Source organism: Amphibalanus amphitrite, unplaced genomic scaffold, assembly GCF_019059575.1.
Source record: "Amphibalanus amphitrite isolate SeventyFive unplaced genomic scaffold, NRLGWU_Aamphi_draft 001132F_arrow, whole genome shotgun sequence".
Taxonomy (NCBI): domain Eukaryota; kingdom Metazoa; phylum Arthropoda; class Thecostraca; order Balanomorpha; family Balanidae; genus Amphibalanus; species Amphibalanus amphitrite.
The window spans coordinates 64,647-81,403 of record NW_024882626.1 but is presented as its reverse complement, the minus strand read 5'-3'; the positions used below and the strand labels follow the sequence as shown (position 1 = coordinate 81,403).

Here is a 16,757-nt window from a genome sequence, read left to right as displayed (position 1 = left end):
TGACTCCAAGTTTGGCGTGCTGACCACCTGCTTTATGGATGTAACGTAAAACCCAGTAGAACGATAGGCGCTGTTTCGTCAAATGCCATGATCTTGTGAGGCTATTTGGCGGTTTCAATGCTTAATACTTTTTCAGCGCTGGCTATGCTTTCACAGAGTGGATCACAATCTGCTGTGCACATTTGGGGTTCGTGACTTTTGTTGACCTCTATAGGTCAAACGGCTAAGAGTGACGCCGAATGGTTTGCGCTGCGTATTCCACACCGCATGGGCTATAACTACATTGTGCGCGAGTTTCAAGTGGATCCGAGAAGTCCCAAATGTGAGCTGAATCCGGACTGACGCCTACTGGGTCCAATTGGGTACGCTAGGTGTTCCTCGATGTTAACTGTCATTGTTGCCAGCGGTGCAACGTGCTTTAACAATCGGGCCGTCGGCGTTTGTGCATGATGTGTAATGTGCAATGTGCATGCTGTTTGTAGTTGCCGGGGTGGAACTGGAAAGGAGGTGCGTAGTCAGAACCGTGCGTGACTATAACCCGATTGGTTGAGCCTCGGATGATGTCACTGGATCGGGTGATAGGGCGTGTCCGCCTAGTGTCAGGAAGTATATAAACTCGGAGAGGAATGCAAAGGGGGCTCGACGTCTGCACGCCGAAAAGGCGCGCTACGCTGAGCGCCCTACTTCTCCCCACGCCTGGCTACTGGTTCGAGGTAAGTTCCGATTATGCTGGGATGATTGCGTAGGCTCAATGCCCATCCCATAGTTGGGGTAGGAGCACCGGGGAGGAGGGTTAGGTTAGCTTCCGCGCTGTTGAACCACAATGCATCGTATGTTGCTTTGCAAAAATCCCCAACCAATAGATGATGTTAACCCGCGCCCAGATGGGGTCTGCCGAGCAACGCGCTCTGATGGGGGGGGCATTTTGGCCCCCCCCCCTCAGATCTCGAGAACCACGCAACATAGCAACAAGCGGTAAACGGTGTTGGATAGCCCCAGCGGGGAACTACCTTGTGACCCAATTTCATTGACCTCGGTCAAACCGATGACGTCACAGGTCAGGTCAAAGGTCGAATTTTCACCGTTTACAGGCATTTCAAGAAATGCGTTGTAAAATCGAGTAAAATGCATTTCATTGAAAATCATCGATGGAGAAATGTTCTTCAAACACATATTTTGCTATTTGAGGTCACTGATACCAGGTCAGGTCACAGAGGTCAGGTCACTGGGGGGGTCACAATATGAAAGTGTCGTGTGATACATGTTTTATGGTCCATTTTACATGACAAATGCGATTATGTGGGTCAGACAGACTTTAGGGCCAGCTTAGGTCACGTTTTGGTCAAGGTCAGGTCAAGGTCAGGTCAAGGTCAGGTCAAATTTGGTCAAATTTCAAAGTTGGTATTTTTGCATAAAATGGGTATCGATTCGATGCAGCTCGTCACGGGGAGTTCAATGGTGGTCTCCGTTTTGCGCTACGAGGTCTAAAATTGCTAAAAATTGAGTTCAAAAATTTGACGTAATCAATTTTTAACAGTTTTTTTTCGCTATAACTTGGCCAAAAAAAGAGGTATCGATCTAAAATTTGGTATGTATATCGAAGAGCGCAGGGACTATCACATATATTCCGGTTTTTTCGAAATTCGAAAATTTTTTGGAAATTTTTCGAGTTTTTCTAAAAAATCATTTTTTTTAATTTTTGGGGGTCAAAATCCCAAAATTTCGAAAATCCGAGATAGCAGTTTTGTAGCGCCGTCTTTTCTCTACACAACCATATAAAGGACTTTAAAATTGCTTGTTAACTGTAGAATTGGTGAGCGTTTCAAGATGTCATGTTTTTTGCTCATTTTTGCTCGAACATGACCTCAGTTTGACCTCAATAACTTCTGACCTGAGGTGACCTGTGACTTGAAATTTTGTGTGAAGGTGTCAAATTGATGCCCGGTAAGGTACCCAAAATTTGGCGGCGCTGCGCGCCGCCGTTTTCTCGCTATTAAAGAAAAACCACAGGGGGGGCCAAAATGCCCCTCCCCCCCCATCAGGGCGCGGGTTAATGTAGATACCTATATTGGTTTGACAGTGCAGTGTTTCGGGTGGCAGACGGGTGGAAGGCTTGGGAAACGTAAACGTCATGTGCAGAACGTCATGTAGAGTCCAACATTGTCATGATAGAGAAGAATACAGATAATGGGGCGGGGGGGGGAGGTGGCTATAGGCTAACACAGACAGACCAAGTCTCCCCCATAATGACACAGCGTGCGATTGGACATACCTGCACCGTTTCCACCCATGTGAAAAAATCTTGCAAGATTGTCTTGCACGATTTGTACAAGACAAAGTATGCAAGAAATTGGGACATATTCTTGCATGATCTTATAAGATTATCATACATGATTCTTGCAAGTCTTGTACCAGATTCTTGCCAGATTCCTGCAAGTCTTGTACCAGATTCTTGTAAGTCTTGTACCAGATTCTTGCAACTCTTGTACAAGACTCTTGCAAGTCATGTACAAGACTCTTGCAAGTCTTGTACAAGACTCTTGCAAGTCTTGTACAAGACTCTTGCAAGTCTTGTACAAGACTCTTGCAAGTCTTGTACAAGACTCTTGCAAGTCTTATACAAGATTCTTGCATGTCTTGTACAGGGCTCTTGCAAGAGTCTTGTAAGACTCTTACATGTACTGTATAAGAATCTTGCAAGAGTCTTGTACAAGACTCTTGCATGTCTTGTACAAAGCTTTTGCTAGAGTCTTACCAGACTCTTGCAAGAGTCTTGTACAAGACTCCAGCATGTCTCGTACCAGCCTCTGGCAAACCTTTTACAAGACTTGCTAAGACTCTGGCAAGTCTTGAGCAAGACTTGCAAGTTTTATCAAAGACTTGCAAGCCTTGCACAAGACTTCCAAATTCCAGACACATCGCCCTAAGATATCGTTTCAATTGTATTTATGTCGAGACCCATGTGTACGAAATCCATGAAGTGAAATGAAATGATGTTCCAGCGTAAACGTTAAAATCAATATTCACAAAAAAATGTCAATCTGGGAACACATATTACCAGCCCTTTACTTTTCGAGTCACCCACACGCCACAGTCACATCACCTCATCACACGTTGACGTCACGTCACGTCACAATTATCGTCGAGGCCGCCGTTTCGTCTGCATCCAGCCACTCGAACACAGGAGGATGTCGTTCGTCGTGCCTTGCATCGCATATAATTGGTGAGCCGAGATTTTTTATTGCTGAAATGAAATGACATTCATATAATCAGGTATCCGCCATCCGGAGCCAGATGTGAAAAGGTGAGCCAGTATCAGCCAAAAAGAAGAATTGATGGGACTTAAAGTTAATTCAGTGAGCAATCGTTTTCGGTTAAAGATATCAGCATATTTAGCTATCATACTCACATACCTACTATCCTGTATACACTCACCTGGGTCCAGTTTCGCCGCATGACGCCACCGTCAGCACTATTCCCTGTGTGGCAGGCAAAAAATGACAGGTGATCAACTATTTTCAAGTGAACGTTTCGGCGCCGGTTTTGGTCTGTGACAATGCAAATATTGGGATCAATTTTCTTATTGTTACACGGCATGGCAGAAACTTACCTACCTGCAGGTTGTTGTTGTTGTTGTTCTCCCCGGGTCGGCTCACGGCCGACCGTAGCCCAACGGCTCTTGGTGACTGAGGTAGCCGCGGCTCAAGGCCGCCACAGCCCCGCCGTCCCGAAGCTGCGTAGGGTCCGGTCTGATATTGCCGAGTAGGCGGAGCCTCGCGCCAGCCAAGCACGGGCACCTCAGCAGCACGTGCTCCGGCGTGTCCGGGCCCTCGCGACACACCAGGCAGCGCGCCGCCGGGCAGGCCAGGTCACTGCACTGAGGGCAGTCGCGCTCGGGGCGGCGTCCGATTCTGTGCAGGTAGCTCTGCGAGCGGCTCCAGTGTCCCGCCCGCAGCTGGTGGACGTTGACCGCCTCGTCGCGAGACTCCAGGAGCACCGGCATCGGCATCCGGTCTCCCATGATGGTTTTGAAGAAGCTGTCTGGCCAGCTGCGACGCCATGCCTTGGTGGCGGAGCGGCCGACTGCCTTCACCATCGAGCGGACGTCCGTTGGGACGGCGTCTTGCGACAGGCTGGATGCCTCTTTAGCCAGCACGTCCGCTCTCTCGTTGCCGGGTATTCCGCAGTGCGCTGGGATCCACTGCATGAAGACTCGGCGTCCTCCGTCCGTGAGCGCCAGGAGCAGTCGCCATACGGCGGCGCCGAGTGCTGTCGTCTGGCTCCCAGCCCCACTCGCCAGTGTGGCGAGCGCCGCCTGCGAGTCGGCGCAGACGATGACCGGGCTCTCCGCCAGGCCGCCCTCCAGCTGCAGCAGCATCTCCAGTGCCCCGCGGATCGCCACCAGTTCGGCGCGGGTGCTGCTGCATATCTTGCCTGCAGGGGCTCGGAGCTCGTGTTCCTCGCCTGAGGGGAGGATTATCAGCGCTCCACTCCCTCCGGCTGAGACACCTCCCTCCGCCGAGCCGTCGCTCCACACCCATACGGCGTCGTCTGGGAGGGTGGCCAGATCTCTCCCGCCGGACGTCGGGTGGTGCTGTGCGGCTGATGTGGTTGCCGATGTCAAGTCTGATCTGGACCCTGGTGTCATCGATCCACGGCGGGATGGTGACGTGCAGGCGCTCCTCCACAGGTACGTCTCGCACGCCCGCGCTCACCAGGGCGCGCGCCCCCGTGTCGCGCCAGCCGGTGGTGGTGCGGAGCCGCCGTGGGGCCGTTGCTTCGGCCACCGCACGCAGTGGGTCGCCGCTTCTTTGTGAGGCTGCCAGACAGCTCAGTCTGGCAGCGAGCAGGTCCCGACGTGCTCTCACGGGAACCAAACCGGCTTCCGCGAGGAGCGGATCCCTCGGCGTGCTCACGGGGCACCCGGTGATAACGCGGGCTGCCGCGCGCATCTCCATCTCCAGTAGCTCTACGTGGGACTCGGACGTTGCAGGGAGCCATGCAGCCGCCGCGTATTCCAGGGCACCGCGGATGTAGCCGTTGGCCACTACTCGCAGCTGCGGCTCCCGCAGACCCCAGGAACGCCCGGTCATCTTACGGAGCTGTGCGATCCTCGGCTTGGTCTTCTTCCGGACGCGCGCGCAGTGCTCGCCCATGTGAAGTTGGCGGTCCAGGGTTACACCGAGAAGGTGAAGGTGTCTCCCAGCGTCCACTCGTGCCCCGTCTACGTGGATGTACAGGTCCCGGGCGTCGACGTAGTGCTGCGACAGGGCTAAAACTTGCGTTTTGCTTCCTGCCAGCCGCATCTTCCAGTCGCGGGCCCATTTCGCTATGGCATCCGCCGCTTGTTGAGCCCGGTCCCTGGCTTCCGCTATCGTACCGCCGGAACACAGTGTTGCAGTGTCATCGGCGTACAGGAAGACAGAGGTGCCCGGGATCCGCTTCAGCGCCGCCACGAGGTCCGCCGACCACAGCGTGAACAGGGTCGGTGCGAGGACGGACCCCTGCGGCAGGCCAGCTCGGAATGGGCGGTTCCGGCTCCGTGACCCATTGACCTCCGCGCAAGCGCGTCGGTCTCGGAGGAAGTGGTGAATCCACGTGACAAGGCACCGTGGAAGGTGATGGGACATCTTCAGTCGCAGCATTTGATGGTCGATTACATCGTAGGCCCGGGAGAAGTCGTAGGCCGTCAACACGAACCTGGCGGCGGTCTTGCCGTCAGACGGGCGTCCCTTCGGTGGCGGCCGGTTCCACCCGTCCTGGACTTCTTGTATGAGTCGTCCCAGGTTCTCCTCTGCAGAGCGGCCACGGCGAAAACCGACCTGCTCTGCGGGGATAATGTTGTCTCGCTCCAGTAGGTGCGTGAGCCTAGCTGCCACCATCCGCTCCATCAGCTTGGCGACGTGACTGGTGAGCGATATCGGACGGTAGCTAGTGACCTCTTGAGGGTCCTTCCCGGCCTTAGGGATCGGTATGATGATTGCTCTCCTCCATACCGAGGGGACTTCAGCGGAGATCCACGACTTGTTGATGACGTGCAGTAGCGCGGCCTGGGCCACCGGCCCGAGGTGCTTGAGGTGTTCCGCACATACATCGTCGGCGCCGGGAGCCTTCTTCATTTTCAGCTTGTCCAGCTGGGTCCTCATCTCTTGTCTGGAGAAGGGCTGGCAGGCACCATCGCGCTGTCCAGCACATGAACAGGGGCGCGTCTTCACCACCCTCAGATCAGCCTTCACTGATCGATCACGCCTCCTGTGACGGGTGTGGCTGCTGACGTTTGCGTAGGTGCGGACAAACGCCTCGGCCTTGGCCCGGTCCTCCGCGACGAGTTGGCCGCGGTCCCCGTTAATGGCCTGGCCGGGGCAGGTGTCCGTCACCGCACCCTCCATCTTGCGCAGGATCTTTGTGACGCGGCCCAAGGCCGCGCGGCGGTTCAGTTCGGTAGACGCAAAGTCCTGGAACGCGCGGCGCCTGGCGTCAGCCTCGACATCTGCAGCGTGCCTCTTCTTCTCTTTCCAGCGCGTCTGGTTTTCCGGGGACGGGTCCTCTTGGACGGCTGCTCTTGCCGCTCTCCGTTCCTCCACCGCACGCACCAGCTCCGGGTCGAGCGCCCACGGCTTGGGGTCCGCACGGGCGCCCCGGGGAACGCACCGCGCGCTCGCCTCGATGATAGCATCGTTGAAACGCGCGGCGAGTCTCTCCACCGAGGTCTCTCCCAGCGTCAGGTCGGCCATCGTCTCCTCGCAACGGGCCGTGAAAGCCGTCCAGTCGGCTTTATGGAAGGCCCAGCGCGTCTTCCTGATGCGACGAGGCCGGTGTCCCGAGGTGGTGACTGCGACCATCTGCGGGAGGTGGTCGCTCCCCAGATCGGTGCCGACCTCCCACGTGCAGCGCCGGGCCAGGTCACTGTGCGCCAGAGTGACGTCAGGAGCTGAGAGGCGGGCGTCCTCCCCGTAGCCGGCCCGTGTGGGGGTCCCGGAGTTGAGCACCTGCCAGTCGTGGCGGACCGTCCACTCGTAGATGGAGTCACCGACCCTGTCCGGGTTTAAACAAGAAACATCCCAGACAGGGTGGTGGCTGTTGAGATCTCCCGTGATGATAGTGGCATCATTGCTCGGGAAAGCGTCCAGGCTGAAGAAGTCGACCCGCTCGTCCTGGGCGGATGTTCGGATGGGCGGGCGGTACACATTGAAGATGTCGAGGTGTCTGGAGTGTTGTCTTGCTGTGCTCAGGATGACACGGATGGCACAGCACTCGGTGGTGTCGTCTTGAGGCTGAAGGGGGGAGCTCCTGATGGTGGTGAAGTTCAGACCGTTCCTGACCAGGATTGCAACGTCCCCGCCGCGGACCGGTCCACCGTCCCTCCTGCCTCGGGCCCTTCTTGAGACTGCGGTCGTCTGGTACCCCGGGACCGTGAGGGCCTTGCCAGCCAACTGAGCCTCCTGGATCGCCGCCACGTCCACCTTCATGTCCGACAGCCAGCGGCTGAGCTCCCCGATCTTCCCGAGGACACCCTCCGCGTTCCAGCTGGTCACCAGCAGTCGGCTTCGGACTTGGCAGTTGTGATGGTACCTCCGATTCTTGGCTCTCCGGCTGTGGCCTCCCCTGGGCACCCATGGGCCGCAGTCCCTCCTGCCCCCGCCGTCGGGCCTCACGGCGGGGGGCGCGTCGCTCACTTAGCTACGCGGGCCCGGGCTGCCGTCGTACGGCGCCCAGGCCCGCGGAGCTCCGGCGGTGGAGATGGAGAGACGTGTCGGTATGCAGCCTCGGGGCGGCGGGGCCGCAGGGCGTCGACCCCACGGCGTCCGCACTGTCGGGAGCATCTGGGTTCCATTTGGTGCAGCGCGCGTGGTCTTCGCACCGCGCGCGCCCGGGCCCTCGGATCGCCACCGTAGCAGCAGTCGTCGGACCCCCGCCGTCCACCGCGGGGAGGCGGAACCCGTCGGACGGACCTACCTGCAGGTCGGAAGAGGAGACGGCAGACGGCACCGCAACGCACACACTTAACACTTCCGTCCTCACATCGCGAGCGGGCAGCGAATGGGACGGACGGAATGCGGCGGAGGGGGACGCGGAGTTCCCCCTCCTCGCCTCAGGCGGGGTCTGCCGTCCGTCCCGGACGGGAGACCCCGCCTGAGGCGAGGAGCCGCCGCCGAAGTCGCCCGCCGCCGACCGTACAGTCTCAAAAACGGACAAGTGGTCGCTAAATTCCAGTCGGTACAGTCTCTAGAACACTTGTGCGTCGCTTACAACTGTTCTCCAGTCCGTGGGACCGTGTGGGACAAATGATCGCATTTGATTGATAATTCATCGAGCCCTTTAATTAAGCGAAAAACATTACTTAAAGGTGTCAAGTGATTAGCGGGAGTTACCTGGGATCAGCACATTCTTGTAAGATTCTTCAATCTTACCATAATCAGCATTCTTGCAATAACCTGCCTATACCAGATTCTTATAAGATCTGTATGATGTTGGGCAATCTTGTACAAGATCTGCTCAATCTTACCAGAATCAGCATTCTTGCAAGAATCTGCCTATACCAGATTCTTATAAGATCTGTATGATGTTGGGTAATCTTGTACAAGATCTGCTAAGTCTTACAAGACTGTCTTCAGAATCTTATAAGATCATGCAAGATAGTGAAGATTCTGGTAAAATCTTGTACGACTTTTTTACATGGGCATGTTCAGAAGGCTGATGGAACTTCCTGAACAGGAGACCACCGCGCTGTCCGGTCTTAGAATCTCGCAAGCATCTGATCGGCAGATCCTCTTCCTGTCCGGACCTCAGTTATCTTTGACAGTTCACGTTGGTTTTCAGTTCACCACACTTCGGACCTAAATTTACTTGCACATGCAAACGTGAGACTCAAGTGTCACATTCTAGATAACGCCATGCATGGTGCCTAGGGGAAAGTGGGGTAAGACGGGCGGGGTAGGAAAGACGGGCACCGGCCCTCTAGCCCAAACCGTTGGCGCTAGCAACCTCTTGTTGTGGTTGGTAATCGGCCGTGTGGTTCTTTGCTGTGAGGTGAAGGCAGAGGTACGCATCTTAAATAGTTTTTGAAAAATTGTGGAAAAGCTAAAAACGTGCCTTGCACTCTAAGCAGAACTATCGTGTTTCGTAGTGTTTTCTGACCTCGCTGTTTCATATTTTGTTTTGGAAATTTGATGAGAGTTTCGTCTTAGGGTGTCATCCAAATGTGTATGCTGGCGAATGAATCCTTTAATTTGGTGCCCGGAGGCGGTGTGATATCCTTATTGGCAGCCGAATGGGGTAAGACGGGCAACAATGATGAAAGGAATGCAAACCATCTGATATTGTTATTTTAAGCTAACTTACGCTGTTCTACATCATTTGCAACGCATTTCCATCGAAATTATTTAAATAGACAGCTTTGAATTTGTTTAATTTTTTCATTACATCGATCAATACCATTACGCCTATAAGTAGCCGTGCGATGCTACGAACCTTACAATATTGACTGTAAGATCAAAAGCCAGATGTGTAAGATGTATTAGCATAATTATTCGGCAGTAAATATGTAAAGAAGTTCAAACTAACGTTGTGCCCGTCTTGCCCCAACATCAGTGCCCGTCTTACCCTCCCCGGTGGGGTAAGACGGGTTTTTGCAGGGTCTTGCTAAAAACACTCTCAATTGAAAAGTATTGGATTTAGACCTTAGGTGTCAAAGGGGCACTGAAAGAAAAATGCCTGAAGATGGTTGTGCTAAATTGGTGAAGCAATCGAAGAAAAGACTTCAGAGGTACAGACCCGCAAAACTAACATGCCCGTCATACCCCACTTTCCCCTACTGCCTACCTGGCTCCAAAAAACACGCTCCCGTGCCTGGCACCGCACCGCAAACACGGGCTCGCGCACAGGAGGAGCGCTTCCCGGTTCCACTTTGGCACGCCCGATCGTCTTCTGAAGCTTGTTCAGCGAACGGAGCACGCCCGTGAGACCTCACGCGGCGACCGCGCGGCGGGTGCGTGTCGATCGGCCTGCCATCTGGTGGCCAGGTGCTGCACTACCCGGGGCGGAAGTGTAGGAATGAGGGAGGTGGACCTAGTCCACCTTAGATTAAATTACGGTGTGTAATGACTTTGTTTGTGTTGGACATTCCGAAAAGAGTTCCTATTCGCGTTGCCCTCGCATCTGGCACATGGGGTCGAACAGACTCCCTCTGTTTTTCACCAATGACTCGTTCAATCAAAAAGCGATTGATCGCAACGAAACTTAAAAAAAAAATATTTTCATTCAACGAAACTTTCAAGAAACTTTCAAAGCCCTGAAGTATCTAAATATTTTTCACATCCTCCCTGGAAAGTAAATGACCTTAGCCCAAATGGTTTTGGCCTGTGACTTTATTGTCGCTGTACTATGCCAGACCAAATAGCGATTAGAAGCATGTCCGCGCACATTAGGCATTTGTACGTTTCCAGATAAGTTTCCAGATTCAATCTGGAGACCTTGCTGGAAACCCTCAGCGTGGCGCGGGTCAAAACAGCCATGGCTGTCCAGTGTTCACAGTGATATATCGATCTGTCCATGCCCCTCAGTTATGTCCCGGTCTCTGTTCAGTGGTCCGTCTACTCAGCAATCTGTCAGCGGCAGCCGCACCGGTCAGAGCCCGGCACCCGTGACCCGCGCGCGGCGACACGCTTCTCACGGTGCAGGCGGTCACGTGACGCGCGCCCGTGACGTCACCGCGCAGAGGTGAGAGGTGCGCCATTCGACCGCCATGTGGACGCCGCCTAACTCAGGCACCGGGACCCACCTAATTGGGAGTGATTACAGGCTGGGGAACCTGCCGCGGACCGGAAAATGGGAATTAGTGGTGCTTTGAATTAGCTATGTGGTGTGCAGCTTGCGAAATAATAGTCCAACGGTGCTGGGATGTAGCATTGAATGAAAAAATATATAAATGATATTTTAATTTCTCATAGAAATGCGTATTGTGCATCCAATAGCGCTTTTCCAGTTATTATTGATTTTGTCAAAAAACTGCATAGGCAGGTACTTACCACCCCGTGAGACGAACCCTGCTTATTATAAACCAATGCTTGTTTCAGAGCAAGATTTTTCTCGGAAAGAAAATAATTACCTAATTTAGGTACTGTTCATCGCTGGCATAATACGTTGGTCTGCAGTGCCACAAAGAATCAAAATGCTTTTTTGTTGCCAGACCTGACTGAGGACAGGACCAGGTGAGGGAGGGGGCGGGGCGTGGAGGGAGGGACGGGGGAGCGGTCAGCCAGCGGCGCTGATAAGGCGGCCTGCTATCGAAGGTATCGGTCGCGTTCCGAGCGGCCGGCCGGCGCGGCGCCCAGTATCGGTGCTGACGGGGTATCGTCGCGGCGCGAGCTCCCCGCGCCGCGGCCCGTGGTAGTCGTCACGTGGTGGCAGTCCGTCGACCAGTCCCCGGTGCAGTTGTGGTTACCTGGAGGCGTGTTTACCTGCATAGGTGTACAGATTGCAGGTGTCCTGTGAGTAGCCCAAAACGTGGGAGAGCGCAGTGTACAGCATGAAAGAGGAAACAAATCAATTAGTATCTATAAATTGATGTTTTAGGCATGGCTATAGTATGCTCATTGCTCAGTATACGTTCACAACTGTTTCCCTTAGCCTTAATCATTTTTTGAAGTTTTAACGTTATCATAGGCATGAGTATAGCTATTCAGTATTCAGCCTATCGCGTTCCTCATAATTTTTATTTTTATCATGCCTCCTGAAATTAACGTTTTCAGTTTTGCATGTAACTCATGAGCGATGGTGGTTGTTGCAGATGCTGACTTGAGCTTCAGTTGTCTACCCCAGTACCGGAACTGTTCAGGCATGTTGACGACACATGTGACGAAACAATGCAATAATGTGACACAGAAGCTGAATGAAGACAGAGCCATGAAGCAATTGTGAATAGCCTGAACTACGATAATGTTCGGAACAATGAGTTTCCTGCTCAACTCCCGGTTCGTGGGCCGCTACATCTCTCTGCTACTGCTCGTCTGCTGTGTGGCAGCCACGGTATTTCTCCTGTACCGTCCTGCCTCCGCCCCAGCGGTGCCACCCCCCGAGCTGCCGTGGCTCGGGACTTCCGGTGACGCCGCCTGCCGCCTTCCGCCGCTGCCTCTCAACCCACCCGAGCTGCAGCCTCTGTTCCACCACGTTCCTCCACTCGTCTGTGACCCTGAGCCTGCCTGGGTCACCATGCGCGGCAGCTACGTGAACATCAGCGCCACGGCGCGACGAGCTCACGGACGTGTCACCTGCCAGTTCACCGACCTGCTGCTCAAGGACGACATGTGGGCCGTCCAGGGGTTCCGCTCCAACTCAGAGGAGGGATACACTCTGAAGGAGTCTGACTTTGTGAGTGTCAGCTGCACCGCTGAGGACGGAGAGACGTGGAATAATATTGTTGCCGGAGTTCGCAAGAACGCGGCGCCGCACGCACTGCCGCTGTCGGACTTGCCCAAGGACCACCTTCCCGTGAACATTCTCATCTGGGGCTTCGACTCGCTGTCACGCAACACGTTCATGCGCAAGCTGCCACGCACGTACGCCTTCCTGCGTGATGAGCTGCAAGCCACTGTTCTGCGCGGCTACAACATCGTGGGGGACGGCACGCCGCAGGCTTTGATCCCCATCCTAACCGGGCGGACCGAACGGGAGCTGCCCGACACCCGTCGGCGGACCTGGGGCTCCCAGATGGTCAACGTGTACCCGTTTCTCTGGAAGGACTTCCAGAGTGACGGCTACGTGACCGCCTTCAACGAGGACCAACCGGACATCGGCACCTTCCAGTATCGGCTGCGTGGCTTCAACCCTCAGCCGACGACGCACTACATGCGAACCTTCTTTCTGGCGGCCAGCAGGACGTACGGCAACAGCGCGCCGTACTGCCTTCGCGACACGCCGCGACACAAAGTGATGTCGGACTTTGTCGAGAACATGTACGAGGCCTACCCAGATCGAGCCAAGTTCATCTTCAGCTTCCACTGTGAGCTGTCACACGATGACATCAATCAGATCGAGGTGGCAGATGCAGACATGGAGGCGTTCTTGCAGCGAATGAAGAGCAAGGGACACCTGGACAATACTGTGCTGATTGTGATGGCAGACCACGGTCACCGTTTCACAGCAGTGCGTTCCACTCAGCAGGGTAAGCTGGAGGAGCGCTTGCCCTTCTTCTCGTGGACATTTCCGACGTGGGTGCGGCAGCGCTACCCGAATGCCATAGCAGCGCTGGAAGAGAACGTGGAGCGGCTGACGACGCCATTCGACCAGTACCAGACGCTGTCGCACCTACGACACTGGCCGGACGGTCCTCCCCCTGACCCTGCCAACCGTGCCGTCAGCCTCTTGGTGCCTGGCACGGCTGCTCGCGGCTGCGCGGCCGCCGGCGTGGAGGCCCACTGGTGCGCCTGCCTGCGCTGGCTTCCCTTGTCCATCAACGACTCTTCAGTGGTCGCGGCCGCGCGCGCCTTCGAGGAGTACGTGCTGGCGGAGCAGGAGCGCGAGGCTCCGGGCGCGTGCGCGCCGCTGGCGGTGCTGGCGGTGGAGCGGGCCGAGCTGCTGGCGCCGCAGCAGGATGTGCTACGTTTCGTCAGCTCCAAGGACGCGGACGGTTTCGTGCCGGACCTGAGCGGCTCCTCGGCCACTGAACAGACGCTGCAGCTGCGACTGCTGGCCGCGCCCGCCGACCGGACCTTCGAGGTGACCGTGGTAGTGGAGGGGGGCGGCACGGTACGAGTGAGACACGAGGACATCAGCCGCCTGGACCGCTACGGCAGACAGGCGCGCTGTGTCGAACAGCGCATGGACCACATGCGGAAACTATGCTACTGTCGAGACGAGCCGGTGGAAGCCGGTCCCGCCGCGCCGGCCGAGAGGCGCAGTGATATCCTGCCTCACGATGAACAAGCTAAAGTGTAACACGAACAAAAAAGTGACCGATTCACCAGTGGTGTTGATTTTATACTGATCTTTATTGTGGTGTGAATTATGTAAGTCACCGCTTGCATTGTGTTTTGCTGATATTTGTACACGTACGTAACGTCTCGAATTCCGAGGACCATGGAAAATGCTCATTAGATAACATACTTCACTAAGTAAATGATTTATTCAGTGAATTATGTATAGCTTTTAAAAGATCACTCATGGAAATTCAAGAAGTAGCATGATCACCCAAGCAAGCTCAAAAAGCTGTTTACGGAGCGAGCGAAGCGAGCGTAGTCTTTCCTTAGATTAACGGAAATTTCTGAGTATGAGCGGCCGGCCGTGCGGACGCTTTTGCGAGGCTTATATCTCAGCAACCACTTGACCGATTTACACGCGGTAATTTTTGTAGGGTAGCTTCATTCCTTCTACCAAGTATTGGACTATTCCCGATGCATATAGGTGACCCCTTATGCACGTGCCACGTGCAAAACGAAGAGGTGTCAGTTTTGTAATTGTTGCAATATCTCGGTAACTACTTGGCCGATTGCGCTGAAAGTTGGCATGTAGGTAGGCACCCACTAGGCACTGCACATCCATGTGCCAGAGTTGGGGTGCTGCTGCACGTGCGCACGTGCAGGGGTCGTTTCCAGATCTCGAGAACGGCTGGACCGATGGCGCTCAAATTTGGTACACGGTTAGGGACCAGTTAGTAGGGTGCCGTGCACAAGTCAGTTGGGACCCATTTTGCACGTGCGCACGTGCAGGGTGCCGCTCCCAGATCTCGAGAACGGCTGGGCCGATTGTGCTCAAATTTGGCACATCGTTAGAAACCGGTCAGTAGGGTGCCGTGCACAGGTCAGTTGGAGGTACCCCCTCGAAATTTCGCACGTGCAAGACTCACCCCCTCGCTCGCTCCGTTAGTCGCCCCAAAAGGCGCTATACTGGTATTATGATGATTCATATTTCATTGTGGATTTTGCTTTCTTGTTGATAATTCTTTCTTCACTTTTGCAAGTAGGCTTTGTGATAGAATGTAAAGGATGAGCGTTCGAGGAAGACAGGAAGTTCGAGGAACATATGCTACCGGTTGGTGAACACTAAATACCAATTTAGTGTTATGGTCTGGTTGAAAAAGAACAGCTGATAGGGAAGTTTTTGAAATGCATTGTCACCGAAATATCGAGTTGATCTTAGTCGAACGTTGTTATGGTAGAAGTCCTACTGTCCAAACTAGCCAGTGCGATGAAGTGCGCGAGGCAATGATGAATTAATTACGATTTTTGTTTAGTCTATAAGCTGCCACCTAGTGTTTAGTCTAACGACCACGCACTTAGATCCTGAACTGAACACGTCTCTGCAGTTCCCTTTTGACAAAAATGATCCATGGTAACCATTTCAGATACAAAACGAAAAAGCTGCGAACTTTGCCTTCGTGCGCACATTAGACACTTCTGTGGGCGGGTAGCACAGAATAACGGTCGATTCGGAGAGGACTCAATCTCTCCCTGCCTCCCCGGTTCATAAGGCAGGGCACCAGAGGTCGATTGATTGACTTCCATTGAGAGGCATCGAGTGGCACGGCGCGGCCGTAACAAGATTACAATGGGACGAGTTCTGTTATTGCCCACGGTCATCGCGTCAGCATTCAATACATTTCAGAGTCGCAGCAAGAGGCGATCATTCAGACAACCTGGCTTGAATTTTTATAATGCAGATGCCGTTGGAATATGCATGAATGGATATTGCACGCAAGTGCAATATCCAATCTCCATATTACGCTTATTTGAAAGGACATGAACTAACTGTCGACTACCAGCCCCTGACGATTTAGGTATAAGTGACAATGTCGCTAATGAAATATCATGCGATACTTCTTCACTGTCGATATATGAGATAATGCGCGCTAAATGATTAGAATCGTTCTTTATTCTCTCTAACCAGACGATAACCGCCTGTAAGGCATGCTTTTATCGACGTTCAAACCGTAACAAACTACAAAGCAAGCAAAGAAAGCAAACAAAGCAAGTCACCTATCGAGTTGTCGGATGATGTCAAGTGCAGCCAGTGCAATGCGAGCACATAGTTCCACTCGGGACGCCGCCCGAGATCGTCCGATTCAGTTCGATGTTTGACGGGCGATATGGCAGGTGTCGTGTAGTGATTTCGTCATCAGTCACGCCACTTCCGTCTCGGTCAGCGATAGCTTAGCAACAGAGACTGGTGAGGTGGGCAATCGGAGCAGAGGTCACAGAGGTGGAGAGGTCACGTCACAAAATGATGATGGACGGAGATGGGGATAGAAATGTACATAGTATTTGAATTGTTTTGTGCATCCTCGGAGAAGGCTTAGTGAGTGAGGTTAGGCTAGGTTGGCCTGGGCTAAGTTTACTTGTGTTTAACCCGGTGCTGGTGGTTTGAGTTTTCCATGTGCCGGGGTGAGGAAGGTCGCGCTGACCCCGTTTTACTCGACCCCTGGGTCACGTAGCGACACGTGGTAACTGGTAAGCAGCATTCGAAAGAGCGTGAAAAAAATGATAAAGAAAATACCCAATCATTTTTAGGTCAATTGAAAAGTCAGCTCATTAGAGAGAGGCTGGTCAAATTTAGCCTGTTTCAACACATTCTGGTAATAAATTTTTACTTAACCCGCGCCCCAGTGGCGGTCTCAGCCAACTTCGCCCTAGTGGGGGGGGGGGGCATATGTTACCACCCACCTCTAACTCAAAAACTAAGAGGGCTAGGAAGACGCGGTGAAAAGCAGTCGATAGCTCTCAATGCGAACGTTTGAAAGTATTTCGGTCATTTTTCACCTTAGA

General features: G+C 53.8%; 2 protein-coding genes and 1 long non-coding RNA gene across 3 annotated transcripts; 1 reads left to right on the top strand and 2 right to left on the bottom strand.

The window, feature by feature from the left end:
• Positions 1–2,924: 2,924 nt before the first annotated feature.
• Positions 2,925–8,115, bottom strand: LOC122370445. Its single transcript, XR_006254564.1, has 3 exons — positions 7,953–8,115; positions 3,436–3,479; positions 2,925–3,244 (listed from the first exon to the last, which is right to left on the bottom strand). It is a non-coding gene; the product is annotated as an uncharacterized LOC122370445 (long non-coding RNA).
• Positions 3,627–4,827, bottom strand: LOC122370444. The gene has a single exon (XM_043346091.1). The coding sequence runs from the start codon at positions 4,646–4,648 to the stop codon at positions 3,653–3,655; it is 996 nt and encodes a 331-aa protein (XP_043202026.1). The 5' UTR covers positions 4,649–4,827; the 3' UTR covers positions 3,627–3,652.
• A 3,192-nt stretch (positions 8,116–11,307) lies between the features above and the next one.
• On the top strand, positions 11,308–14,020 carry LOC122370443. The gene is made up of 2 exons (XM_043346090.1): positions 11,308–11,489; positions 11,789–14,020. Exon 2 carries the CDS (start codon positions 11,938–11,940, stop codon positions 13,933–13,935), a length of 1,998 nt encoding a protein of 665 aa, XP_043202025.1. The 5' UTR covers positions 11,308–11,489; positions 11,789–11,937; the 3' UTR covers positions 13,936–14,020.
• The last annotated feature ends 2,737 nt before the right edge of the window (positions 14,021–16,757 follow it).